The 27,375-nt window shown below is 39.9% G+C and overlaps 1 protein-coding gene across 3 annotated transcripts in view; it reads right to left on the reverse strand.

Annotated features, from left to right (window-relative positions):
* Positions 1-27,375, reverse strand: part of ids (iduronate 2-sulfatase) — a 54,443-nt gene that overhangs the window by 19,842 nt on the left and 7,226 nt on the right. The window contains exons 5-14 of one of the 3 annotated variants that reach the window (XM_047353623.1): positions 17,987-18,187; positions 15,274-15,444; positions 15,046-15,172; positions 13,334-13,504; positions 12,867-12,973; positions 9,696-9,812; positions 9,243-9,353; positions 8,960-9,085; positions 8,817-8,891; positions 8,341-8,430 (exon numbers count right to left, since the gene is read on the reverse strand). In XM_047353623.1, the coding sequence (XP_047209579.1) occupies positions 8,341-8,430; positions 8,817-8,891; positions 8,960-9,085; positions 9,243-9,353; positions 9,696-9,812; positions 12,867-12,973; positions 13,334-13,504; positions 15,046-15,172; positions 15,274-15,444; positions 17,987-18,187 (1,296 nt within the window). Of the gene's footprint in view, positions 1-3,614; positions 8,431-8,816; positions 8,892-8,959; positions 9,086-9,242; positions 9,354-9,695; positions 9,813-12,866; positions 12,974-13,333; positions 13,505-15,045; positions 15,173-15,273; positions 15,445-17,986; positions 18,188-27,375 lie in introns of those variants that run through there. The other 2 variants (XM_047353622.1, XR_007036320.1) reach the window with 2 other exon arrangements.

Genomic DNA, 27,375 nt, shown 5'->3' on the forward strand with positions numbered 1-27,375 from the left:
CTTTAGCTCATCCAGAGTGTTGGGTCTTGAGTCTCTCAACGTTCTCTTCACAATATCCCACAGATTCTCTATGGGGTTCAGGTCAGGAGAGTTGGCAGGCCAATTGAGCACAGTGATACCATGGTCAGTAAACCATTTACCAGTGGTTTTGGCACTGTGAGCAGGTGCCAGGTCGTGCTGAAAAATGAAATCTTCATCTCCATAAAGCTTTTCAGCAGATGGAAGCATGAAGTGCTTCAAAATCTCCTGATAGCTAGCTGCATTGACCCTGCCCTTGATAAAACACAGTGGACCAACACCAGCAGCTGACACGGCACCCCAGACCATCACTGACTGTGGGTACTGGACACTGGACTTCTGGCATTTTGGCATTTCCTTCTCCCCAGTCTTCCTCCAGACTCTGGCACCTTGATTTCCGAATGACATGCAGAATTTGCTTTCATCCGAAAAAAGTACTTTGGACCACTGAGCAACAGTGCTGCTTCTCTGTAGCCCAGGTCAGGCGCTTCTGCCGCTGTTTCTGGTTCAAAAGTGGCTTGACCTGGGGAATGCGGCACCTCTAGCCCATTTCCTGCACACGCCTGTGCACGGTGGCTCTGGATGTTTCTACTCCAGACTCAGTCCACTGCTTCGGCAGGTCCCCCAAGGTCTGGAATCGGCCCTTCTCCACAATCTTCCTCAGGGTCCGGTCACCTCTTCTCGTTGTGCAGCGTTTTCTGCCACACTTTTTCCTTCCCACAGACTTCCCACTGAGGTGCCTTGATACAGCACTCTGGGAACAGCCTATTCGTTCAGAAATGTCTTTCTGTGTCTTACCCTCTTGCTTGAGGGTGTCAATAGTGGCCTTCTGGACAGCAGTCAGGTCGGCAGTCTTACCCATGATTGGGGTTTTGAGTGATGAACCAGGCTGGGAGTTTTAAAGACCTCAGGAATCTTTTGCAGGTGTTTAGAGTTAACTCGTTGATTCAGATGATTAGGTTCATAGCTCGTTTAGAGACCCTTTTAATGATATGCTAATTTTGTGAGATAGGAATTTTGGGTTTTCATGAGCTGTATGCCAAAATTATCCGTAATAAGACAATAAAAGACCTGAAATATTTCAGTTAGTGTGCAATGAATCTAAAATATATGAATGTTAAATTTTCCTCATGACATTATGGAAAATAATTAACTTTATCACAATATGCTAATATTTTGAGAAGGACCTGTACAGAATGTAGTAGAATCAGAATTTGCTTTATCGCCAAGTTTCTACAGACAAGGAATTTGACTCCGGTACACTTTGTTCTCAATAATAAAGAATATCTTTTTAAATGAACATGTATACACAATTGACTTTACAATAGAATACAACGTGAAATCAGTCCAAGTATGCATGGTGTTGTTCTGGACTGTCAAGTGTTCATCAGAGAAACAGCCTGGGGGAAGAAACTGTCTCTGTGGCAGCTAGTTTTAGCAGACAGCGCTCTGTAATGCCACCTGAAGGTAAAAGCCTAAACTGTTTGCATGCAGGGTGTGTGGGATCTGTAGAGATTTTAGCTGTGTAAGTCCTGGATAGAGGGAAGGTCAGCTGAATTATGGCAGCGTTAGAATAAGACCAGCAGCTCTTGTGGAAGGTTGTACTTCTTGAGTTGCCATAGGAAGTACAGTCTCTGCTGGGCCTTCTTCCGAACATTGTCTATGTATGAGGACCACATTCTCCGAAAGTCCACCATCAACTCCACAATATTGCTACCACAGAATGGGTTCAGTTCCAGGTGGTTCTGACCACACAAGTGTACCAGCCGATCCACCTCCTGTCAGTATGCAGACTCATCACGGTCTTGGATCAGTCCAGTAACAGTGTTGTCATCTGCAAACTTCAAGCGTTTCACAGACAAGTCCGCTGAGGACTAAAGTATTTCTAGGCCATAACGTTTTCACGTTTTGTTTCACTGTAATCACAAATGTCAATGTTTCCTATTGGAATCTTGTGTGGTTATTCAGCTTAAAGTAGTGCTTAAATATAAAGCTTTAATGTTTTTATGAATATATTCTGCAAGTTTTGCTGTGAAGCTACCCCTGAAGACACAAATATAATTTGATGTAATGTAGAGCTGCACAAAATGTAGAATCATAATCATCATCACAATATCACTGTGCAAATGCAGAGAACTGCTTAGATGCAACATTTAGTAGAACACGATATTTCAAGTGTCAGGCGTTCATGTTCTCCAAAACAATAATAATTTGGCCAGTTAGGTGGACTCCAACTGACCTTTATGTCCCAACATGAATATCCTGTGGCAGCAGCTGAGATGCTAAAACCCGTGGAGAGTGGAGGGGACAATATCCAATGGTAAAGAAAGAAAAGTGCAATGGAAATGTAGATTAATCATAATTGATAACATCGCAATTGTTGGCAGTAGCAAATATTTTGCTGAACTCGTGCAACCCTAATTAAAAGGACCATTAACCCAAACCAGTTTTTCTGTCCGTTAGAGAAAAGCATCCCCCTGCATGATTCTGCCACCACCATGTACTATAGTAGGGATGGAGTCTACATGGATTCTGACCAAAAAGTAGAATTTTGGTGATATCTGACCTTTTCCACAAAGGCCAGATTTGTGGGAGTGAAAAACTGTTTTAATGTCAGCAGAATCTCCTAAAAGCTAAAGATCTTTGGTGCTACTGCAGAGGTACCATGAGCCTCTTGGCTGCTTCTGAATATGCTGCATTCGATTTGTCTCAGAACTTAGAATGAAAAACAGTAGGAATTGCTTTTTTTTGGGGTGCCAATTACTAATAGCAATACCAGCTCATAACAATATATTTCGCTCTATTTTAAGCATTCAAGCTCAAAAAGAACATGGTCACAAATCATATTTTACAGCAGTGTGTGAGGTACTGATTAAAAGATACAAACAGCTAAAAGCTAATAGTTTATTTCTGCAACTTTCACAACACTCTACATGTGCAGTAGCCATGTTGGACACAAAACATGAGGCCCGACTTTCAGCTTCAGAGGGGAGGCCTTTTGGTGGAAAATCCAACACCATTAATCCTCTCCTTGCCCGACCCGTTCGCAGGTGGACAGCCGTGTCTTGGTACAATGGCAGTTGTGCCACAGTCCTTCCATCTCAGATGATGGATTGAGATGTTCAAAGTCATAAGCCAATGCTGCTCAAAACTTCAGCACACCTTTCTCCCTGGCCTGTCTGCTGTGTTCCTTCATGATGATGTTTGTTTACTAATGTTCTCTAGCAAACCTCAAGGACTTCATAATAGGTTGTACAGGATTTAACTCCAGGGTAGAGTAAATGAGGCAATATGCAAATGCATGCTACAGGTTTCTGATTTTTATATGTAGAACATATTTAAAACATGCTAATTTTCCTTCCAATTACATCCAAAATGATGTAATAAAAAGAATTGGACAGTAGGATAAGATGCCCGCTACTTAAAAATTTTAAACTTCATGTCCACGGTCCTCCATTCATTGAAGCAACTGTACAAGATGATCAAAAGGCTGAGATACTCAGAGGCAAAGGAATGTTAAAATCTAAGTGAAAATCAGAGAAAAACAGAAAAATATTTGGAAGAGGTAAAATTAGCAGGGAATAAATGTTAAGTGCTGCCAACGTTTTGAGATTTTTTTTATTTAGCAAAGACTTCATTTCAAGCAGACAAATGGCTCTGCCTGATTGACAGGAAATTTTAAAAAGGCGTTAGACAAGACTCAAACCATCCTTTAAGATAAAATTCAAGGTCATTAATAGTTTGAAAAACAAAACAGCCAGTGCCAGAGAGCGGGCACTGGTACTTTCTTTCCTAGAGGCTCTTTAACAAACATTATGCTTTCGAGCTGTTAAATAAAAAAATTAAAGAAAATACAAATATAAAACCACACAAAAGTGCTGAATTTTCTTCCTCAACTGTGACACATTAGAAGCCTACACATTAAAAGCTGACAGACTAAACCCAGTTCATTCATCATCAGACCCGCTGAAATTGCTTTCTTCAAAATGTCCACAGCACAAAATGATCAGGCACTGGAGCAGCTGTAAAAATGCAGCTACACTCCGTTTCATTTGCATTACAGTTTTATGGGGTGGCTTTTTACTCGGTTCATTCCAGGTCTGTGAATTAAATCTGAACCAACTATTTTCCAAGAAGAGAGGGCAAATAACCACAAGTGCAAATGAAAATGTCAGTGTGTGGCTACAGAATGTGCAAGTCCCCATCAGCTATTGAAGTAGAAAGTAAAAGACTTCACTCATAAAGGTTACCCAAAGAAGACTGAATGATGAACCCTTTAGTGCTAATAAAGAAAACTGTTCAGAAGATTCTCTGGGTGAAAATTATTTATAACTGATAGCCCTAATGTTGTAAGTATACTGTAGTAGAGGTGTTCTAATACACTACAATGGGGTGGCACATGGGACACATTATAAATCTCAGTGTGGCACACCAAGATCGAAACCCATGACTGATGGAAAAATGCTAGGATGTTGTACTAATACTATATAAGAGGTCCAAAAAAGCTGTCATGAAAAACATTACAAAAATCATTCAAAATGTATACACTAAAAATAATATTTATGTAAACTTCTTAACACTGGGTAGCAAAGACAAATTTCAATCACCATTACATTAATTCAAAAGTTTGTATTGCAGACTTGTCAAAGTACAGCTACATGAAAAAAGTGCAAAAAGTATTCATTAAGGAAAAGGCAGGCGAGTTTGCCGACACGTTGGCAACTCAGCTCAAGTCATTAAACCAACAACTTACTACCTTTTGGGTAAGTTGTACCATATTTTAAAAGGTATCAATACAGTCATCTTTCAACTAAAACAATCAGTTCAGTGGGACTGGGGGGTCTTGTCACTTTCACTACCAAGCATCTCCATGGACAATTGGCCTTAAACGAGAGTGATTAAAGCTTGTGTGTATTAGCAGATTAAGACCAGGAACTCCGTACATAATGTTCATTTCCTTCTTTAAAAAAATCTGAAATAATCTGACACCGCTGAAAGACCGATTAAGAGGACATCTAAAACTCTTGATGAGTGACGAGATGGAATCTTTTTTTTATATATTCTGTATTGTCTGATAACACATTAGATCTTGAGGCCATAGGTTGGGCACATTTCTAAGTCAGGTCCATATGCTGAGACATACCAAAAATGGCCGGCTATAAATGCCTGACTGTGCTTCAAGATAGTTGGTGCCACAGGCTGACGGATGCCAAATATAGTACTGCTTATGTGCTGTCTGGAGGCCTACAAGAAAGGCTGTGTTTAAAGATCAACAGACATTCTACATTCAGCTGAAGATTTCTCCAGATCTGTGCTTTTTGATACGGTCCTGGTTGAAATCAAATCCTCCGTTTTAACAAAGTCCCAGAGTCTTCCTGGAGCATTCTCACATTGGCAATTTGTAGGTGACATACAGGACAATTAAATACAGTTTAGAGCGTTAAAAGCAGTTGGGATTGTGTGATGTTCTGAAAGACTTGCGTTTTACCAACAAGCAGCACCTTCAGGACATTAATATAATAAAATATCGGATCCCCTTGTGTTTTAATTAATAATCCCATTTACTTTTAATTTTTTCATTCTTATTGTGGGTAAAGAAGTCAATTTGCAAGAGTTCCATAAAATGATTCAGACATATCTCCAAACTGCTAATGTGTTATTAGCTACTACATACTGTGTATACATTTGCCATGTGTATTTATCAGCAACAAGCATTGGCACTCAAAAAAATCCGGATTGATGGAGGTGTAGATCTCATGATTCCTGATTTTGGTATGAAGATTCAAATCATTTATCTGGGTGATTCAGGAAACAGACCAACTCCATGAAGCAAACAATCTCCCCTAACCCATTAAATGCATTGCTAATTACAGAGTTCAGTGAAGCTTTAACTGTGATTTTCAGCCAACAGTTGTGGAGAACCAGGGCCTCCACACTATGATGCACTCAGAACACAGTAATCACCAGACGAATATAACATGGTCAGTGCCATAAAATCACCATAACTGCACATTTTCTAAAGCGTGGCAGCTGTCGTGTTGTGTGCTCCACACGAATGCAGCGAATGAGTCACACAGGTGCAGATGTAAATAAGCTGCAGAAGAACACAGCAGAGGGGATGTCAGATTGCTCAACATGTTTGGGTTTTAGTTGCTGATAAGGTGAGATATCTGGGAGTCCTTATGTAACTGTGAAAGGTCAGCTGTTTAGTAGTTCACAGTCTGCAGATGTTCGCAAGCATTTCCGCCTGGTGGTACAGAATGTTTTGAAAGCATTTTAATTTTACTATCTGAGGTACATCTTTTTTGTTGAACTAAAACACCTTGGCCTCTTCTTTATTAGTGGTGCACAGAGGGGGGTGGGGGGCAACAGATTTATAATTGCATCCAAACTTTCCATGTTTCTTTGTTTTCATATCAACCAAGTTGGGTTATCCAATCTCCTTGCTGATTTTGTGTCATAACAAAAAGCAGCTAAAATGTCCAGCAAGGCAGACCTTGTTGCAATATTAAATTCACTTTAGATATAGCTCATCACATGTAGAACATATATGAATATAACCAGAGTCAAAAAGACTGGGTTGACCTGGTGAGCTGATAAACAAGTAGATATTTTAGTCAGTGCAACTCAATGGCCCACCACTCCTTGTTCCGTCTCCATGGTGACCAACTGTTGTACAGGCTTATGGGTGGTGGAAGCCTCCACTACTGTCATTATTGCACCAAGTTTTAAATCAGACATTCACCACAGCATCAGGGCATCTTATGGCAGACCCACCACTTAGCCCTATGGAAGAAGAATGCCCTGCCATCATATCCAGCAGGATTCAGACACGCTGCCATGAATACATTAATTAACAAAAGAGCAGCAGTCTACTTGCAAATGTACACTTTCAACAAGCTTTATGGGGTTCAATCACCTATTAACAAAAGCAACAAAAAAAAATATCAGCCAATCACATGGCAGCAACACAGTGGATTTGGGCATCTAGAAGTGATGAAGACAACTTGCTAAAGTTCAAGCTGAGTATCAGGTTAGGAAAAAAGGTGATTTATGAGACTTTGAACAAGGGATGGTTACTGGTGCCAGACGGGCTGGACATTTCAGTGTATTGATCTACAGGGACACAATGCTTACTTGGGTTTCAGAGAATGCTCTGAAAAAAGGAACATATCCAGTAAGCAGCAGCTAAATGAAATATGAAAATGCCCTGTTGACAGTCAGAATACAATCTCTGAATGCAGAACAAGTTGAACCCTGAAGCAGCTGGGCTACAGCAGCAGAATGAATACCACACCACAATTTGCACAGGTTCACAGAAATTTGACAACAGATTGGAACAACCTTGTCTGGCCCAATGACTCTCGATTTCAACTGCGACATTTAAACAGTATGTTTAGAACATGGAAAGTATGGACCCATAGTTCCTTGTGTCAATGCTTCAAGCCAGTGGTGGTGTTGTAATAGTGTGGGAGAGATTTTGTTGGCCCATTTTAGGGGCCCTTAGTACCAACTAAGGATGGTTTAAACACCACAGACTACCAAGGTATTGTTGCTGACCATGTTCATCCATTTCTAGTATTACTACAGTTTACCAATTTTAGAAGACTAATTCTAGCAGGATAATGCACCATGTCACAATGCTCAGATGATTTCAAACTGGTTTCTCGAATATGTCAGTTAGCTCACTGTAGTCCAATGCCCTCCACAATCACCAGTCCTCAATTCAACAAGCCACCTTCGGGATGTGGTGGAACCTGAGATTCACATCATGTTTGTGCATCTAACAAATGTGCAGCAACTGTGTGATGCAATGTCAAAATGGACCAAAATCTGAGAACGACACCTCACTGAATCCATTCCATTAAGAATTAAGGTGTTTCAGAAAGCTACAGGGGGTCCAACCCACTACTAGCATGCTATTCCTAATAAAGTAGCTAATGATTGTACATGTGGCTTGTATAGTTGCAGCTGTACATTTATTAAGTTATTTAAGGACTGAGAAACAAACTTTATTAACCTTTACCAATATTGGCCTTTACCATGGTGACAAGACAAAACATGTTGGTTTTTAAGTAAGTGTCGCTGGAGTCTCACATTACCAGATATTTGTAGTTCTCCAGGCACCTTGGAATTAGTTGAAGTTGTGGCAGAAACTTTTGGATCACAATCTATCCTTATATTCATATTGATGACTGACAACAGAGGGGGAAAAAATAGTGCTGTAGTGATTTTGTGGAGATCAGGTCCAAGCCACGAGGAGCTAATGGACCTGTTGCTCAGCTCTAGTCTCCAAGCACACCACATTCCGTGTATTCTCACCCAGCTAATACAGCCAGCTGGCCATGCAGACTCTCGTCCACAAATGGCGGTCCCCAATCCCTCCTGTACACCGAAGACCATCCTTGTCTCCTTAAAAAATTAAAAACAAAAAAACTAACAATGGCAAAAATAAATAACCAGCTTCTCTGCATTACTATTGTTAAGGATACTTAAGGTAAGCTACAGTAAAGATACTCTGGATATCTTGTATCATACTGGACACACTGGTGGATAAAGGCATGGTTAATCTGCATAGTATTGTTAAATAATTCCACTATATGAAATGTTTTTATAAAAAAAGTGAATTATTTAGTTTTAACATCTTTTCAATTAGTTACAAGCGACTAAAGATTTGGGTCCAAATGAAAAATTCTGCATCTATATAAATATACAGCATCTTATTCCTTTTTAGTCAGCCATATTCCCTTTGATCTTGTCCCAGTAAGTCCATCTGTTGTGTTTCATGCTTGTCACACCTTCCCAGTATTTGTCTTCAGGCCTGCTGTGTGGTAATAGAGCTGGAGCCTCATTCTTGTCCACAGACTCACATCCTGGAAGATAAATAACCAAGTAAGTATTTACAGGAAAGTATTTGTTGCTGAAACCAACTAAAACCTACATGAGGAAGGCTGGCCATCTTCTTCATCATCATACTGTGGTCCAAGCCACTGTAGATGTTCTTGTCCTGACCGGGGTCATCTGCTAACATGTATAACTCTCCACCGTGGACATCTGATACATTCACCTAGATTGAAATATGAATGAGTGATACAGACAAATAAAGGCCATTTTTGACGCGGTATGGCAGAACCTAACCCATTTACAGAGAGCAGACTAATAGACAGAGGCAGATAAGAGAAAGAAATGTCAAAGTGTTAAAGTCCTGGATGTGATGCATCTACCTGAAAGGACCTGGGATTGAAGCCAAGCCACAGTGTGTATCTGTAGTCCCAGTCACGCAGTGAGTAACCCATCACCTTGATGTCTTGGAGATCAGGAAGGTCAGAGTTGTTCTAAAAGAACAAAGAGCAATGAAGATTTAAGATTTCTTTTTTTATACTGATGACATCTCTCTGCACTGCTGGCAGTTCTGCAGCTGCCAAATCATTGTAGCAGGCAGCTGATGAGGCTGCCAAACTGTTGCACCCTCACATTAAACTACAGCAGGGACACAGCTCAGGAACAAAGGAATTCAAGAAATGCATGGAAATGGCAGCTCAGGTACAAACAGAAGGGGAAAAGGTCAAACAGACGACTGAGTTTCATTATTTTAACTGTAATTTCACTATCAGCTCAGCAATGGAGAAATGCAAACAAATGATGAAACTTCACCACTCATTTGATAAAGCTCCTACCTGTGGGGCATCAGCAGGACGAGGGTATTGGCTGAAAGCGATCAGTTCAGCATTCTTCCCGCTTTCTTTTTGGTGAAAGGTGTACGCCAGGTTCCTTCCTTCTGTACACAACTCCACCTGAAAGGGTACAGCACAAAACAGAAAGGGCAGTAAACATTTCCAGAAGTGCTTCCAGAACTTTTTTTTAAATGACCCTTCAACTGGAAATAAAAGCCGTTTTTATGCAGATTGTCGATGTCAGTATATATGCTGTGTATATCATACATTTTGGCACAAAAAAGCCATCTGTTGCTTTTTTTCCCACTCAGTAACCGGAATATTTAATGCCACATTCATGTATAACATACAACTGTCTGCTAGATGTGATTTCTACAAAGCTACAACTCAGAGGAAGAGAAAAGAATGACTGGGTTGTATAACAGTCTGGCTTGAAACTGCTATTGGGTCTCAATTTACGTTACTCTGAATTTCTTCACTCGAATTCGCTTTTTTCCCCTCAATGCCTGATATTTTCAGGCTAATGTTTTAAGAACCCATACATCTCACTATGAATCAGCAGTCTGTCACAAAGACAATTTGCCTTCATACATTTGTTAAACCTATGAAAAACACCAACAATGACAGAACATATTTTACCACCAACAAGGTGGCATCAACTGTTCATAAGTTATTTTTTCCAACACTTTGGTTGAATGCTTGCCTGTTTTAAAATGCTGTGTAAATAAAATTGGCTTGGGTGTTTTGAAAATATTAAAGATAACACTGCTTTTGTTTTTAATTCAAGTTTTTACTGAATTTTACAAAACATATTTTTGAACATTAAAAAAAAAAAAACCTCCAAGAACCATCACAGGGTTTGGGTTGTTTCTATTTGCCCACAAACGTTGCAACAGTCTCCTCATAGTGTCAGCTTATGACCACCTTGTATAGCGCTGTATCAAGTCCCCAGAGACCCCAAAGCGCTTCACACTACGATCGGTCATCCACCCATTCATACACTCATTCACACACTGACAGTGGTGAGCTACATTGTAGCCACTGAGAGAGGTGAGGCTGCCATACAATCAGCGCCACCGAGCTCTCTGACCACCATCAGCAGGCAAGGCGGGTGAAGAGTCTTGCCCAAGAACACAACGACAGAGACAGACAGAGCGGGGGTCCGAACCAGCAACCCACGATGCTTTACCACTGTCGCCACAGTCGCCCGTGAATACTTCAGTACTAGCTGCATTTTTAGACTTATAGAGATTCTCATAAAACATTTTAAAAACCGAATTAATAATTAGAAGAAGATGTCATCAGCTTCTCCTTTCTGGTTGCTATAATCACCCTTTGGGTCTCCAATTGCTTAAGTTATCCAGCCAATAACCGTCCTGTTTTTTCTCCATTTACATAATAATTTGTTTTAAGGCTAAGCAGAGCGTACTCTGCCTTTTTATGATATATTTCATTAAGAGTAAGAATTTTAACTGGCATATTCTTCTAAACCTGCTCTCCTCATTTTTCTACCAGCTGTTTTTCCAAATCACAAACATATTTTACCATGTTGTTTCTGCACCCTGGCAGGAGCCTGTTGCAGGCACAGCATGAGACCAGCTGTGGGTTTGCAGATACATGAGAGACAAGCAGCGGAATGAGGTTGCAGCTTTATGTATTCTGTCAGTGATGGTTATAAAGTGCTAAAAATAATCTCAATACTTGGTCTGGGCTCGTTGTGCATGAATGACTGCATCAATGCAGTGTGGCATGGAGGCAACCAGGCTGTGGTTCTGTTGAGGTGTAATAGATGCCCAGGTTGCTTTGAAAGCAGCCTTCAGGTCATCTGCATTGTTGGGTCTGGTGTCTCTCATCTTCCTCTTGACAATGAGCCATAGATTCTCTGTAGGGTTCAGGTCAGGCCAGTTTGCTGGCCAATAACACCTTGGTCATTGAAGCAACTTTAGTTACCTTTGGCAGTGTGGGACCATACCAAGTCCTGCTGGAAAATGAAATAAGCATCTTCATCAAACTTGTCAGCAGAGGGAAGCATTGCGTGCTCTAAAATTTTCTTGGTAGTTGGCTGTAGACTTCAGAAAGCACAGTGGACCAACACCAGCAGATGACATGGAACCCCACACCCTCACCGACCATGAAAACGTCAAGCTGGACTTCAAGCAACATTCCTCTCCATTCTCCCTCCAGACATTGAGACCTTGCTTTCCAAATGAAATGCACAATTTACTTTCATCTGAAAAGACAACTTTGGACCACTGTCCAGTTCTTTTTCCTCTTAGCCCAGGTAAGAAGCGTGTAGACTATATGTAGGATTTATCGGTACCAAGAGGCTCTTGATGTGCCAACTCTAGCCTCGGGCTACTCATTGTGAAGCTCCCCAAAATTCTTCAATGAATGTTGCTGGATTGCACTTTTCCCTGTTACTGTTGCACCTTTTTCTACCACACTTTCTCCTTCCGCTCAACTTTCTATGAATATCTGTGGATACGGGACTCTGAACAACCAGCAATGTAAATGACTGTCTTCTGGACAGTCCAGTAAGGTGTCTTTCCCATGATTGTGCAATCTACTGACCCAGACAGAGACCATTTAAAGGTTCAGGAAACCTTTTAAGGGGCTTTGAGTTAATTAGTTGATTAGGGTGGGAGACCATGAGTTTCCAATATTTTAGTTTTTCACAATATTCTAATTGGAGAATTTAGGTTTTATCATCTGTAAGCCATAAACATCAAAATTAAAAGAAATAAAGCCCTGAGGTATTTCACTCAATGTGTAATGAATGTATATAATACATAAGTTTCAGTCCCTGAAATGAGTGATAAAAAAATATAAAATCTTTCAAAATATTCAAATTTTATTAGATGTTTATTAGATGTTCCAATGTCTTTTGGTTTATCCTTTGGAACCTGTAAGTGTTCCCACTACAGATGACTTGGAAATATATCTAAGGTTTACCTTCAAGTCCCCCACCTTCCAGCTGACACACATAAAGGGGCACCATATTCTGATCCCAGAACTAATTCAGATAAATTTACCAGCATTACAAAGCTCATGCTCCAATCTCAGCTGCTAAATCTATTGCATATAAACACAAAACTAACTCGATATTAGCTCTAGAGGCAAGACTTTTGAACTTATCTCATGTTGGATAAATATACTTATTTGGGTTTTTGATACCTGGAGAGAAACATCAGGGCAATATTGAGGTGTTGGGATGCCAGTCATGTTGGAGATTGTAGGAAACACATCCACCAGTTCCACCACGTTTCGGATAACTTTGGCATCTGAGAAAGAGAAAGAGTCATACAGTTAAAGTTTTATGCAACTACGTTTGGCAAAGACAGGGGCGATATCCCGAAAATGTGTTGTATTTCATATACTTAAATTTCATCATCATTGCACCACTTTTACTTGAAGTAAAAAACTATCCTAAGGCAAAATATCAAAGGGTATCAGTATCTAAATAAGTTTCTTTCAGGCTCCTTGTGTACATCGAAGACTTCATTAAAAGTTTAATCGCTACATTAGAAAATGTTTTAACAAGCTTCATGAGAGCACCTAAAAACCCACAAGTTTTTTTAGTTACTGTGAAAAACTGTGCATTTTATGCTGTTTAATAGGGTTTGTCAGCAGAGGGTCCTTACTTGTGAAGATGTGCTCTGGTTTGCTTAAAACATCTATAAAGCGGAAAGTAGGCTCTCCTGGCCAGCTGGAGGCAGCAGTGACACCAGGGACAAACATGATGAGGGGAACACGCGTCGCCACATCAAAATTTGAGTATTTAGCCCACTCGCCGTGTTCGCCTAATGACCAACCTGTTTTAAGATGTGAAAAAAAGAGGTCTTGGTTGAAGAACACTGATGAAGGTACGAGAGGTGAAGATAAATAATGGATAATAGTTAATAGATAGTACACAAACAGGTAGGGAATATATTTTTACAAGTTTGTTTTTTTCCATGTCATCCTTCACATAATGAGGACATGAGTTTGGCTTTGCAAGAAAAGAAACAAAATGAAGGAGAAATTAAAAACAGCTGTTAAAAAAGGGAAGTAATGCAAACAAAGAGCTGCCGTTTTACATCATGGCAAATTTACTGTCACAACACTGTCATCTGGTGGCTAAAAGGGGCTAAAGCAAGTTATTCTTATGCTGAACGTCTTAAAAATGTACCGGAGTGGACCAGCTTATTGCCCCCCCTTTAAAGATGTGTAGAAGATATTAAAATAAATTTATTTTATTAGCATAGTAGCATAATCTCACACTAAAAAATGTAGACAAATCCAGCCTTTAATTGGAGGTCTTTTTTAGGAAAAAATAAAAATGAAAAAAAGCAACATTTTAAACAAAATCCCTGTGGCTCAGATATTGGTGCTCATAATATCTTTAAAAGATTTTTTAATATTTTTTAAAATGTATTCTTTACATTTTAAGTTGATCAGAATTTCTGGGACCTTTAATTAGTAATCAATGACATTTTTTAACTGGGCAGACACAGGACCTTTTCTTTCAGCCAATATTTATCTTGCCACAACACAGTGGATGACAAGATATGGTAGGTTAAAAAACACGATTTTAACAGTAGGTTAAAATACACAAACAACAAAGAAACATATCTAAAAGCTCACCGTTGGAGAACCGCACTAAAGAGTGGCAGATTGGTTTCACCAAGTCTCCATTAAAATCATTAGATGTATCTACTACGCACATATCAACCGTTTATGTGGTTGTAAATGTAAACCTGTGAAGTTGCTGAACTGTACTGGGGACTTTAACTTGAACTTTGAACAGATGGGACTAAGGTTGTGCTTTGCAGCAATAGACACTTCATGTGGGTTAAGCATGAAACAATAGATGAATATATGGAAAAGCCCCTTTTGGCCACTGTTAAGTATGGTGGAGGCTCCGTGATGCTGCGGGCCTGATTTTCTTCTGGAGGATCTGGGACCTTGTTAAGAGTACAGGGCATCATGAACACATTTAAATACTTGATTAAAAATAGAAAAATCTGATGGATTTTACTAGTAAACTGCAGCTGGTTTGCCATAGGGTCTTTTAGAAGGATAACTGAAAACATGTGGCCATATCAACACAGAAATGGCACAGACACAATCCTAACCTTTAGACCTTAGGAGCCAGGACTCTGGGTGATCAAAGGGAATGTGCCAAGACATGTTTAAAGTCATAAGAAAAGACTAAACAGTTGTCACTGCAACAAAAGATTGATTTATTTTCAGCCGTTTTACACATCTTTACTGGCGGTGCTAATAAACTAGTTCACATCTGTGTGAGAGAAACCTTATAAGCTCCAGGTAAAACTAAATAAATAAATCGATAAAGCTGAGCAAGTCTTCTAACCATGATCAGAGGTAAAAACCACCATTGTGCTGTCAGTCAACCCGAGAGCATCAAGAGCACTGAGAAGCCTCCCAACCTGAGTGTCCATGAAAGACACAGCAGCGTAGTAGTGCTGACGGATTCGCAGCTGGAAGACATGGCACAGAGCAACACTGTTGTAGTACTTATTTAAAAACAAGAAGGAGCATGCTACTGTTAAAGATTTTAAAGATAAAAGAGGTTTTTTACCTGGAAGTCTTTAGGAATTGGTCCATAGGGAAAGCTAACATTAAGTTTCTGAACATCCTCCCTTTTTCTCACATCTGTCCAGGGGTTGTAGGCTACAGGGGGAAGGAACTTGGGAACATCTGGGTCTGGAGCCAAAGTCATTTTATCTAAGGGGTATAGGCTCAGGTACTCCTGTAACATAGAAGAGCAATAAAGTGCATAAAACAACCAGAGAGGGAAAATGGACCTAATCTCCCCTAAAAATACTAAAATCTGTGTAGAGACAGGAATATTCTGTCTCTACTGTGTTTCATTACCAGTGCTGGTCCCTTAAATCCTTAACTCCATCTCCTCTAAAATGCTAGGCTTGGAATCTCCTAGTTCTTAATACCACCAATTAGCACCAGCATACCACCTCTATGAAAGGCATTGTCTGGAGATTTCCAAAATAAATGTATACTAAGGATCAATGTTGTTACCTTCTGTCTGGAACCACTTGTTTTCTACAGAAATCTAGACTTTTCTTGCCTCATTTGGGCTCGGCCCAAATAGCTATTTTTCCTTGTTTCTTGTCAGTTCTCAAAAGCCATTATTTCTTCTCATTTCCCCAACACCATTTACAAAGGCGTTGTGTCTACTATTGTCTAAGATTTGGGAACATTTCTACAAAATAACATACTTAAGCAAAACTGCTTCCTCTCACAGGACAACAACCTCCCCTCTCCCACTCAGCTGTATTTGTGCCAACAACAGACTGCTCATTTAAGGACTGGGGACCAACTGAATTGTTTATAATGAAACTGATTCAGAGTGACTGAATCACTGTCTTTGTGGTGTGCATTGTACAGAATCAACCAGAACCATGATTGCAGCCAATAGGACTTTTGTAGCCCAATTGTCAACCTTATTAAATTGATGTAGACACAAAACGATCGTAGTTCTTTAAAACTGAAATTTTATTGATAACTGGCATAATGATTACATGAAGGATTCATGTAAGCCAAGTCAAAACTGATTAGAACCACCTTCCACTACATTTACACTTGCAAGTCTCTTGGGGTATCCCTCTTGCAGCCTTGCACGTGTAGACACTGACATTTTTGCTCATTCTTTGCAAAAAGAAAATTAAACCTCAGATAGGATGGAGAGGATGTGTGAACAGAAATGTTCAAGTCTTGCCACAGAATCTGAGTTGCATTTAGGTCTGGACTTTGATTAGGCCATTCACACACATGAATATGCTTTGATTTAAACATTCCATTGATGCCCTGACCATATGACTAGGATCACTTTACTGCTAGAAGGTTAATCTTCACCGCAGTTTTAAGTCTTTTGCAGTCTCTAACAGGCATTCTTCCAGTATTGCCACATATCTAGTTCCATCCATTTTCTCATCTCTGACCAGTGTCCTTGACCCTGCTGAAAAAAAAGCTTTCCCACAGCATGATGCCACCCCCACCATGTTTCAGTGTAAGGGGGTGTGTTTGGCTGTCGTGCAGTTTGCTCTCTGCAACTCATTGCGTTTTTGAATGTAGACCGAGTTTGGTTATATCTGACCAAAGCAACTTCATTCCACATGTTTGCTACGTCCCCTATATGCTTGTAGGAAACTGTAAAAAGGAAATCTTAAGACTTTTTAACCAAGGGCTTTTTCATTGCAAAGAGTCATAAGTGTAACAATGGCATTTCCTACTCTTAAATGATAAATTTGTAGTGTGTAGGATAGATGATAGATTGCCCTTTCAACAGGTTCTCCCATGCAAGTGGTGGATCTCTGCAGCTCCTTCAGAGTTTGTATGGGCCTCTTATCTGCTTCTCTGATTAACTCTTCTTGCCTGGCTTGCCAGTTTTAATAGACAGCCATGTTGTGCGTTTGCATTTCTGTTTTCAGATGACATAACTGTACTTCATAAAATGTTCAATACAAACATATGTGGCTGCATTTGGTTTGAAATAACAAACCAAACAAAGTATCTGTAAGCTCTTCCTTTCAATTACCAGTCAGTCTACCAGTCTATTTTTTCCTGTTCTAGACAGCTTTTTTGACACCATGAAGAGCATACAGGACAAGCCAACCTGCTACCAAAAGTGAAGAGACATTTTAGAGAAGTCCTCTCTAAGTAGAATGGACCAAAGCAGGCACATAAGTAAAAATGGTGTGTTTAAAAAGAAGGAAACTTCTTATTTTGGTGTTCCAGAATAAAACTGAGCCGGAACCCTTTAATAGAAGTAGTAGCAGTAATCAGCACAGACTTATTCAATCAATATTGAGACAAATTGTTACAAAATTAATTTCAGATCAACTAAAAGAAGCAGTGAGCTTAGAAGAGACAGTTTACTGGGCCTTTGATATGCAGTTACATCTCACCATGGGGGAGGTAAACCATTTCATTTGCCACAGACAGCTCTTTTACATGATCCGCTACGTAAAACTAAATTCACACATGTTCCTGTTTAGCATGTTATCACATCAGCCTCTTCCAGCTGCTCAACATAATTAAAATCAATGGCAGCAGCATGTATTGAGGGACAAATACGTGAGGACATCAAGTCAGTGAATGCATCAGAAACTGCTCATTGAAACAAATTCATCAGGAAGCGTGCTGATGATATGTCAATATGAAAAGTCTATCAGGTTCATTTCAACAGTCTGATAAGGAACATTTTTATTCTAAAAGAATTCCATGTTTAAGTCATGTCATATAGGCCATATTATAAATATAGATTCATGTACCTGTGGGATCCTGAAAGGTATGTGAGGTTTATGAAAGCCCACAGCCAGGAAGAAAGGAGCTCCATCACTGGCCCGACTCTTCAGTAGCCTCACTGCTTCATCTGTGCTCTCCAGGTCTGGCAGGGTTCCCCCAGGCTGCTCGGTCACATTAACCGCACACAGCAGGTTCGTGTGCAGCTTACCATCTTCACCTTTACACATCTGAAAACAAGATGGTCACTTGTTAACTTTAAGCAATATTTCATGTATCATATTCCTGCCTACACCTGGTGAAAAGTAGGTCCAAACATCCTTCTGTTTAAGCAGTTTGTGGGAGCTGCAACGGTCTCCGTCACTGACTGGATAACACCTGGGTGTAAAGCAGCTATACACCGTATGAGACTACAGATCCCAAAAACTCCTGGTCAATTAACACCCTCGCCAATTGGAGGCCCATTTCTAACCCATTTGTCGTCATGTCGTCCCTTACTACCATGATTTTGTACCTGTAAACAACCCATACCAAACACCCGCACTAACCTTTATGCTCAGTGACTTTTTCTCCTTTTATGGCCTGCACTTGTATAGCACTTCAACAAGTCAGAGGACTCCAGAGTGCTTTACACTGCTATCAGAGCTGAGTGAAGTTGGTCCCCCCATATGCTTCAAATCAAACAAAAATGGTGTCACAGATTTGTGCAGCAACAAATTCCGTTTGTGCTTCTATCATTTTAAAGTTATTAATAAATGTTATCAGGGGTCACTAAAGGTCATCAAACATGCCTGTGTGTGTGTATAAGGGCAGCAAGTTCAACTGTTTGCCTAGATGCAGGCCAATATGATTTGTTCAATATGATTCCACCATCGGCATCTTTTGAAGAAGGTGCGGGGGCTGGTTGGCCTTTGGTGATCCTTCTATCAATATCTTCAAAATGATAGCAGCACAAATGAATATTTTTGCTGCACGGACGTTTGAAACCATTTTTGTTTGATTGTTTGAAGGAGGGAGCAACTTCACTCAGCTTACAATCAGTCGTCCACCCACCAATACACATTCACACACAGACAGTAGCAGGCTACAATGTAGCAACAGAAGTAAGGCTGCCATTCAATTGGCACCACTGGGCCCTCTGACCACCATCAGCAAGCAAAGCGGGTAAGGTGTCTTGCCCAAGGACACAACGACTGAGACAGTCGGAGGCGGGGTTCCAGCAACCCACCAATTTACCCCTACCATCTGAGCCACCGCTGCCCCCTATTTATCTAAGCATTTACTACTCTTTTTCTGAACTTGCCATGTAAATGAGTTGTGAAGATAAATAATTGGGAAAATAAAAAGAGCAATTTATAGATGAAGTTCAACATTTTTCAATTTTTAAATAGAAAATGGTGCTTTATTATAAACAGTGTCCAAAAATGGCTAAATGTGAAGGATTTAAGCAGACAGAAAGAAACATGATCTATTAACTGCAGGTACAAATTGAGACATGGTCAAAATTAAACGTCCTTGAGCCGACAGCATCACTTTGTATCCAAAAAAAGTCACGAAATGGCCAAAAGCTACAAATCGAGGAGTAAATCGAGGAAATGACCTGCACCCCGTCTAAAGTGAGCTTTGAGTGAGAAAAAAAAAAGTAATATTCATGGCTACAGAAAATACAGATAAGTAAGGAGATAAAAGTAAATGTCTATGAGCAACAAATTACTCTAAATATAATGTCCCATCTGCACCATAATGGACTCTTTAGAGATTACAGCGTAGCTGTTTGTATATCATGTTTCGTTTGTTCGGTCTTGCTGTAAATTCATGGGCCAAGTTAATCATCAAATTAAGTTTTGTGATTTCTGGAAATACGTCAGTAACAACATTTATGTTAAAAACACTCGCAACAGTGAGACTTCTGCCTTTTGCCGACTTTAATCCACTGTTCGGAGCACGGCGGACACATGTGCCCGCTGAACTATAATCTGATCTGTTACCGTTCAAATCCACAGAAGGATTTTTATTTCATATTTTACCCTACCTTTCCCTTTCTATTATGTTTATTTGTGACATGTTAAAATATTGAGTTTGTCCAAGTTTATAAAACAAATAAATTACCTTCTTACAATGTGTGTGTAAACATTTTACAGGCAACTTGCCCAAGAATTTTAATGAATTTGTAAATTTTTCAAAACCTAAAAGCACAGCTCTGCTTCCAGGTAACAAAATTACAGTAAATGCAGGTAGTTCCAGCTGGTCTTAGCAGTCTGGCAGTCAGTTTTCAGTTTTAGGAGGAACACATTTCAGGGAGTTTCATTTCCTCTTACAGAAGCTTTCACTGAAATCGAAAGGTGAAATTGGGGTTTTGAGGATTCGCTAGATTGTGACCACTGGAGTAGATAGGCAGCAGTCCCGGTCTGATAAACATGAGCCTTTTATGGGTTATTTACAGACATTGTGGGACGAGGAAAAAAGGACGGAAATGTTGTCAAGTCCCACACAGACAGGGTACCCCTATCTGTGAGCCTTTTGGAAGTGAATGGTTGTTCCACGATGAGGTCTTCTGTTAGCAAGGGGGCAGCTGTAGGAGGAGGTGCAGGAACTTTAAGTATCTTTCTGGGAGCAGCCGCAGCTTTAGGTGGAGGACAGTGGACAAGCTGCAACTGCTCCAGTCTTTTTATTAACTGCACCACTTTGGCTGAAACTGAATGCAGTTTGCATCCAGACCCTTCCTTGTCTGGTCCTGGTAAAAGCAAAACACTTGTTAATTCAGCTGTTTTAAATGCTTCAACATCGTGTTTAGATTTTTGCCAGCTTTTATGTTTTCGACCAGCTAGGGATCAACTTTATAAGTAACCTGCTCCTTTGATTTTCACTGGGATTCGATTTTGAGATTCGCTTGACTGGATCTGGAGGAGGAAGATGAGGATTAGCCAGAGTCATGTAGGGTGAATCTGGGCTCCATGAAATGGATGCGAGGTCACTGGGAGAGTGGGTGTCCACTGAGCTAACGACAGGGTCAAGGCTCGGCGCTCTGGCTTGGCCTGGGATTTCAGCCATCTCACAGGACAGTCCTGCCAACTGACTCTCCCAGAAGGAGCTTTATCTCCAAAAAGATCTCATCCAAGCCCTCCTTGGAGACAGCTATTCTGTGTGTGTGAGAAGTTTCGTTTTTTTTTAAGAGAGAAGTTATTCCAGAAATTTCTATTTCAATAAATGGCTGAAAACACTGTCCATATTTTAACTAGATAGTACAGGTGCATGATAAGTATGGATTCAGAGTGTAGACTCCGGATTTTTTTCAAAGTAAATTTGTTCAAATTCAAAGGGTTATTTTTGTTTGTTGAACTCCTTTAGTTCAAGCTTAACAAGCTTTCACCTAAAGGCCTACTTTCACTTAGTTTTTTTTTTTTGTTCACCAAATTTGTAGGAATATAATTTATGAAGGTTTTATAAGTCCTTTACAACGTTAAGGTATTTTCTGCATATTTGCTGGTCACAAAGTTATCTTGATCGAAGCAACCCACAGCATGCATCAGTGACACCTAGTGCCCAGGCTCTACTAACTAAGGAAAATGGCAGAGAATAAATTCAGTGTAATCCAGAGAAGTGAGTATGAAAGAGCCATTATGCTGAACTTGAAAATAAGCCATCACTATCCAGCCTAAAATGTTGGCTTGCACAGCTAGGATCAGTCTTCAGAGATTGTAAACAAATCTCTGAATCTCGGATCTCTCCCAGTTTGTCACTGTGAGCCTGCAGAAACAGAACTCCGGCAGGTTAATCTATCCAAATCACCTGTGCCAAATTCAAGCTTCCAATGGCTCAATGACTTCCTCAGTACATCCAAATTACCCGTACTGGAGAACCATAAAGTTGTGTTGTTGTGCTGATTATCTTTAGTTTCTAAACTACTGACTGCAACTCCACTAAGATCCTGAAGTTCGAAGAGGACACTACTGATGGTGGTTACAACTGACAGCGATGTTGCTTACAAAAAATGTAGAACAGATGGATCACCTCCCCATCATACCAGATCTCTGAATCAAAGCTTCAGCCCTGTTCTTAGAAAGTTGTTAATTTGTCAAGTCCCCAACTACCACCAAATCAAGCAACCTGAAGGGTGGGAATAACATTCTGTACCATTAAGTCACAGTGGAGGCTTGTATTTTCTGCTATGAACATTTTCTACTTTGCTATCACAGAGATCTTTCCCACATTATCAATCATCTGGTCAAAGACTTTCCTTCACATATATTGCCAAACTGTAGATGAATCCAAAAACTACTGAACAGGTGCTGCTGTAAATGTCTTCTGTAAATTCACACCTGCAGCGCAGAGAATAGCTAATCCCTCTCACCTTTTGATAACTAGCCAAAGACTTCAGGCTATCAAGGCCTTTACTCAGAAGTTTAACTGTAGGAAGAATAGTAGTTAGGCAACTGAGAAGTTGTGGGTACGATACCAGCTTTCTCCCGTCACATGTTGATGTGCCCTGGGCAAGGCATTTAACCCTAAGCTACAAGTGTGTGTGTGGGACTGTGTGAATGTAGCTCTTGTGTAAAGGACTTTGGTCAGTCTGACTAGAGAAGCGCTATATGCATTCAGATGCTTCTCACCAACCACAAAACCCAACAAGCATAACAAAACATAACAGAGGCTGTTAAAAAGAAAAACACTCCTGATGTTTTGTTTCTTATTAAAATCAGTTACACACACAGTACTATACAACCTCCTTTAGTGAATATGTTGCTTCATGTTTGAAAGTACAAAATGCAGAAAAAGGCACTATTTTTTTTATAGTTAGCATGATCATTAAGCATATTTGCAAATACCCAACTTCAGAGATAAAATAAGTCCAGTAACCCCCCCTTTAAGATGTTTCATTTCTTTGGGTACATAGGTGCTGTAATTTGAACAAAATAATTCAAACCTCCTTCCATAGACCTTTATTCCAGCGATCGTAGGTCCACTTTGTGTGCTTTCATCCACCGTTATTTTTTTTCCCCCTATAGACAATCCTTCAGACAAGCCTTTCTGAAAGTCTTTTCATTGTCGTCAGAGCTATGAGTTTTGACCTTATCGTGTGGTCACAAACATTTTGTTTCTCAATAAAATATTAAATAATTTCATTGCTCTGGACTAAAGGTAAACTGAGGAGAAAAGTACATACTAGAGGTGTAACGATACATGCATTTATATTGAAATTTTTCTTTGTCTTTGGTTTGGCACACACGCACCGAACCAATACACCGTTGTTTTAGTTCTGTATACATCTAGAACATCTACAGGTCCTTCTCAAAATATTAGCATATTGTGATAAAGTTCATTATTTTCCATAATGTCATGATGAAAATTTAACATTCATATATTTTAGATTCATTGCACACTAACTGAAATATTTCAGGTCTTTTATTGTCTTAATATGGATGATTTTGGCATACAGCTCATAAAAACCCAAAATTCCTATCTCACAAAATTAGCATATTTCATCCGACCAATAAAAGAAAAGTGTTTTTAATACAAAAAACGTCAACCTTCAAATAATCATGTACAGTTATGCACTCAATACTTGGTCGGGAATCCTTTTGCAGAAATGACTGCTTCAATGCGGCGTGGCATGGAGGCAATCAGCCTGTGGCACTGCTGAGGTCTTATGGAGGCCCAGGATGCTTCGATAGCGGCCTTTAGCTCATCCAGAGTGTTGGGTCTTGAGTCTCTCAACGTTCTCTTCACAATATCCCACAGATTCTCTATGGGGTTCAGGTCAGGAGAGTTGGCAGGCTAATTGAGCACAGTGATACCATGGTCAGTAAACCATTTACCAGTGGTTTTGGCACTGTGAGCAGGTGCCAGGTCGTGCTGAAAAATTAAATCTTCATCTCCATAAAGCTTTTCAGCAGATGGAAGCATGAAGTGCTCCAAAATCTCCTGATAGCTAGCTGCATTGACCCTGCCCTTGATAAAACACAGTGGACCAACACCAGCAGCTGACACGGCACCCCAGACCATCACTGACTGTGGGTACTTGACACTGGACGTCTGGCATTTTGGCATTTCCTTCTCCCCAGTCTTCCTCCAGACTCTGGCACCTTGATTTCCGAATGACATGCAGAATTTGCTTTCATCCGAAAAAAGTACTTTGGACCACTGAGCAACAGTCCAGTGCTGCTTCTCTGTAGCCCAGGTCAGGCGCTTCTGCCGCTGTTTCTGGTTCAAAAGTGGCTTGACCTGGGGAATGCGGCACCTGTAGCCCATTTCCTGCACACGCCTGTGCACGGTGGTTCTGGATGTTTCTACTCCAGACTCAGTCCACTGCTTCCGCAGGTCCCCCAAGGTCTGGAATCGGCCCTTCTCCACAATCTTCCTCAGGGTCCGGTCACCTCTTCTCGTTGTGCAGCGTTTTCTGCCACACTTTTTCCTTCCCACAGACTTCCCACTGAGGTGCCTTGATACAGCACTCTGGGAACAGCCTATTCATTCAGAAATGTCTTTCTGTGTCTTACCCTCTTGCTTGAGGGTGTCAATAGTGGCCTTCTGGACAGCAGTCAGGTCGGCAGTCTTACCCATGATTGGGGTTTTGAGTGATGAACCAGGCTGGGAGTTTTAAAGGCCTCAGGAATCTTTTGCAGGTGTTTAGAGTTAACTCGTTGATTCAGATGATTAGGTTCATAGCTTGTTTAGAGACTCTTTTAATGATATGATAATTTTGTGAGATAGGAATTTTGGGTTTTCATGAGCTGTATGCCAAAATCATCCGTATTAAGACAATAAAAGACCTGAAATATTTCAGTTAGTGTGCAATGAATCTAAAATATATGAATGTTAAATTTTCATCATGACATTATGGAAAATAATGAACTTTATCACAATATGCTAATATTTTGAGAAGGACCTGTATGTGTAGAACTAAACAGCACAATTATATGCTACACTGTGCAACTTTAAAAAACGCAACCAAAACAAAACAGAACTTCCAGCTACCACCACTGGCGCCGGAATAGGGGGGGATTTTATTTTATCTTTCTATTTTGAATTTTACGGCGTCAGTATATGTCAGACCCCGGGTGCTGTAGAATTTTCTTTAGTTAAATAAGAAAATATTACATCTGAAAAATCAGATTTACATAGGTGATGAAAACTCCCGTTTGTCATTATTCAATTCAATTCAATTCAAAAATACTTTATTAATCCCAAAGGGAAATTAAATGTTGTAGCTCAAATTATGCAGGTTTCTTCAAAGAGCCGTTGTAGATGCTGATGGCTGTGGGCAGGAAGGATTTCCTGTAGCGCTCCGTCTTACAGCAGATCTGAAGAAGCCTCTGATTGAAGACACTCTGTTGTCTCATGAAGAGGATGCTCAGGGATCTCCATAATGTTCTTCATTTTATGAAGAATCCGTCTTTCCACAATGATCTCCAGAGGTTCCAGAGGAGTCCCCAGAACAGAGCCAGCCTTTTTTATCAGCTTGTTGAGCTTTTTTAAGTCCCTGGCTCTGATGCTGCTTCCCCAGCAGATGATGGTAGAAGAGATCACACTCTCCACAACAGACTTATAGAAGATATGCAGCATCTTGCTGCAAACACCAAAGGACCTAAGCTTCCTCAAGAAGTAGTCTGCTCTGTCCCTTCTTGTAGATGGCTTCACAGTTGCATCTCCACTCTAGTCTGTTGTCATTATCAATGTAGGCCTAATGATTGTTTTTATAAGTTGTTGTTGGGATTATTTGTGATATAATTATAGCCTATAACATGCACATACAATAATATTTGATATTTCCCAGGCTACATTTGATGAACAAATGTAAGAACCCAACATAGAAACTGATGTTTAATTGTTTTTACTTCAATTAAAACATGTAGTTGTTTTAAAAAAAATTAATTATGCTTTTATTAATTTTATACCATTCAACAATACAATGTTGGTAACATACTGTAACCCCAGATTATATGAGAATGGGTACAGCTCTTTAAGGTCTGGGTTTCACTGGTTTCTAAAGGCTGAAGAAAAAACATTGTTTGGGAACAGTTTGTCTGGTCTCAACATCATTTATACTCAGTGACACAGGGGTGAGTCCTCAGCAGGTAGCAGGACGAATAAACATAGTGGTCAAAATACATAAACGGAGTGTAAAGGGCAACTTTTATAGAAGGAACAGGAGCAAGAAGGGTTCTAGATTAAAGCCCTCACTGTTTCAAGACCCTAAAAACGGCACTTAAGTACGCACCAACATTACCCTGTGACAAAACTGAGTATGTGCACATGAATTCAAGTACAAGGTGACTTCTGCGGACTTGGTCCAGCAAGGCAGCCCACAATGCACTGCGCCACCAGCAGCGGTAAATGGAGGTGGGTGCAGAAATTTATTGTTTTTATACACCTATTAATATGTCACAAAAAGTAGTTTTAAGATGTTTTTAGGCATTTTGCTTTTGGTGTGTAGTTTCCCACGACCCGCAAGACATTTTATTGTCTTCCTAGCAGTTTTTGGGCAGGTAATTCATAGTAAGAAAAATACTTTATTACAGTACCTCTTCATAATCGAACGGAGCACTTTCACTTTTCCTTGTACATATAAAATACACATCTCCCCAAGACTGGCTTTTCGTGTAAACCTAACTTAGTGGAGCAGGAACTATTATTTTCCAGTTTTCACAGTTTTATTCAGACAGCTCTGCAGGAAGAGACACATTTCCAGGTTTGGATGCAGTTTCCCAAAAGCTCCCAGGGATCCTCATCCCCTGCTATAGTCTACTCCATTGTCTACACATCTCCTTGTACATTTTGAAATTGTATTAATATTTGCTTTTAAATAGACATTTTAAGGTATCACTTCCCTGTAATTGTCAGCGGAATATCTGTTTTTTGTTATTGTAATAAATACATTTTATTCTAAAACCATTGTCTTCATTTATGCTGTCGATAAATGAAATGAGTTTACCCGATGATAAGTGTGTTAATCAGTGTCTAGTAGCCATTGTAAATTAATCATGCAGCTGTAAAGTAACAACTCTGGCCTGAAAATAAGAAAATAATTATTTGACATTTTTCTGTTTATGGATCCACTGCAACTTCAGGAATAATGGAAGTAACTAATCAAACTGCTCATCATCAATTTGTCAGTTGAAACAAAAAAAAAATCATTTACAGGCAAAAAGTCTTTTGAAGTAAGTAAAGGTTTTCATTTAGTGGACATTCATGCTGGACTGGTAACGATATAAGGTGGTAAACCACCAAAGCTTTTCTTAATGATCAAAATGAAAACTTCAGCTTATCATTTTTGAAAAGTTTCAACTTAGTATAGACACTTCTTTATAATATGTATTATTTGATATTTGTCAGAATATTTTTTTTTATTTTACTATCCACTGTAAATGTGAAAATAACTACATTCCGAGCAGTGGCATTATCAAGTATGCTCCGTTCT

This window comes from Girardinichthys multiradiatus, chromosome 23, assembly GCF_021462225.1.
Source record: "Girardinichthys multiradiatus isolate DD_20200921_A chromosome 23, DD_fGirMul_XY1, whole genome shotgun sequence".
NCBI lineage: Eukaryota > Metazoa > Chordata > Actinopteri > Cyprinodontiformes > Goodeidae > Girardinichthys > Girardinichthys multiradiatus.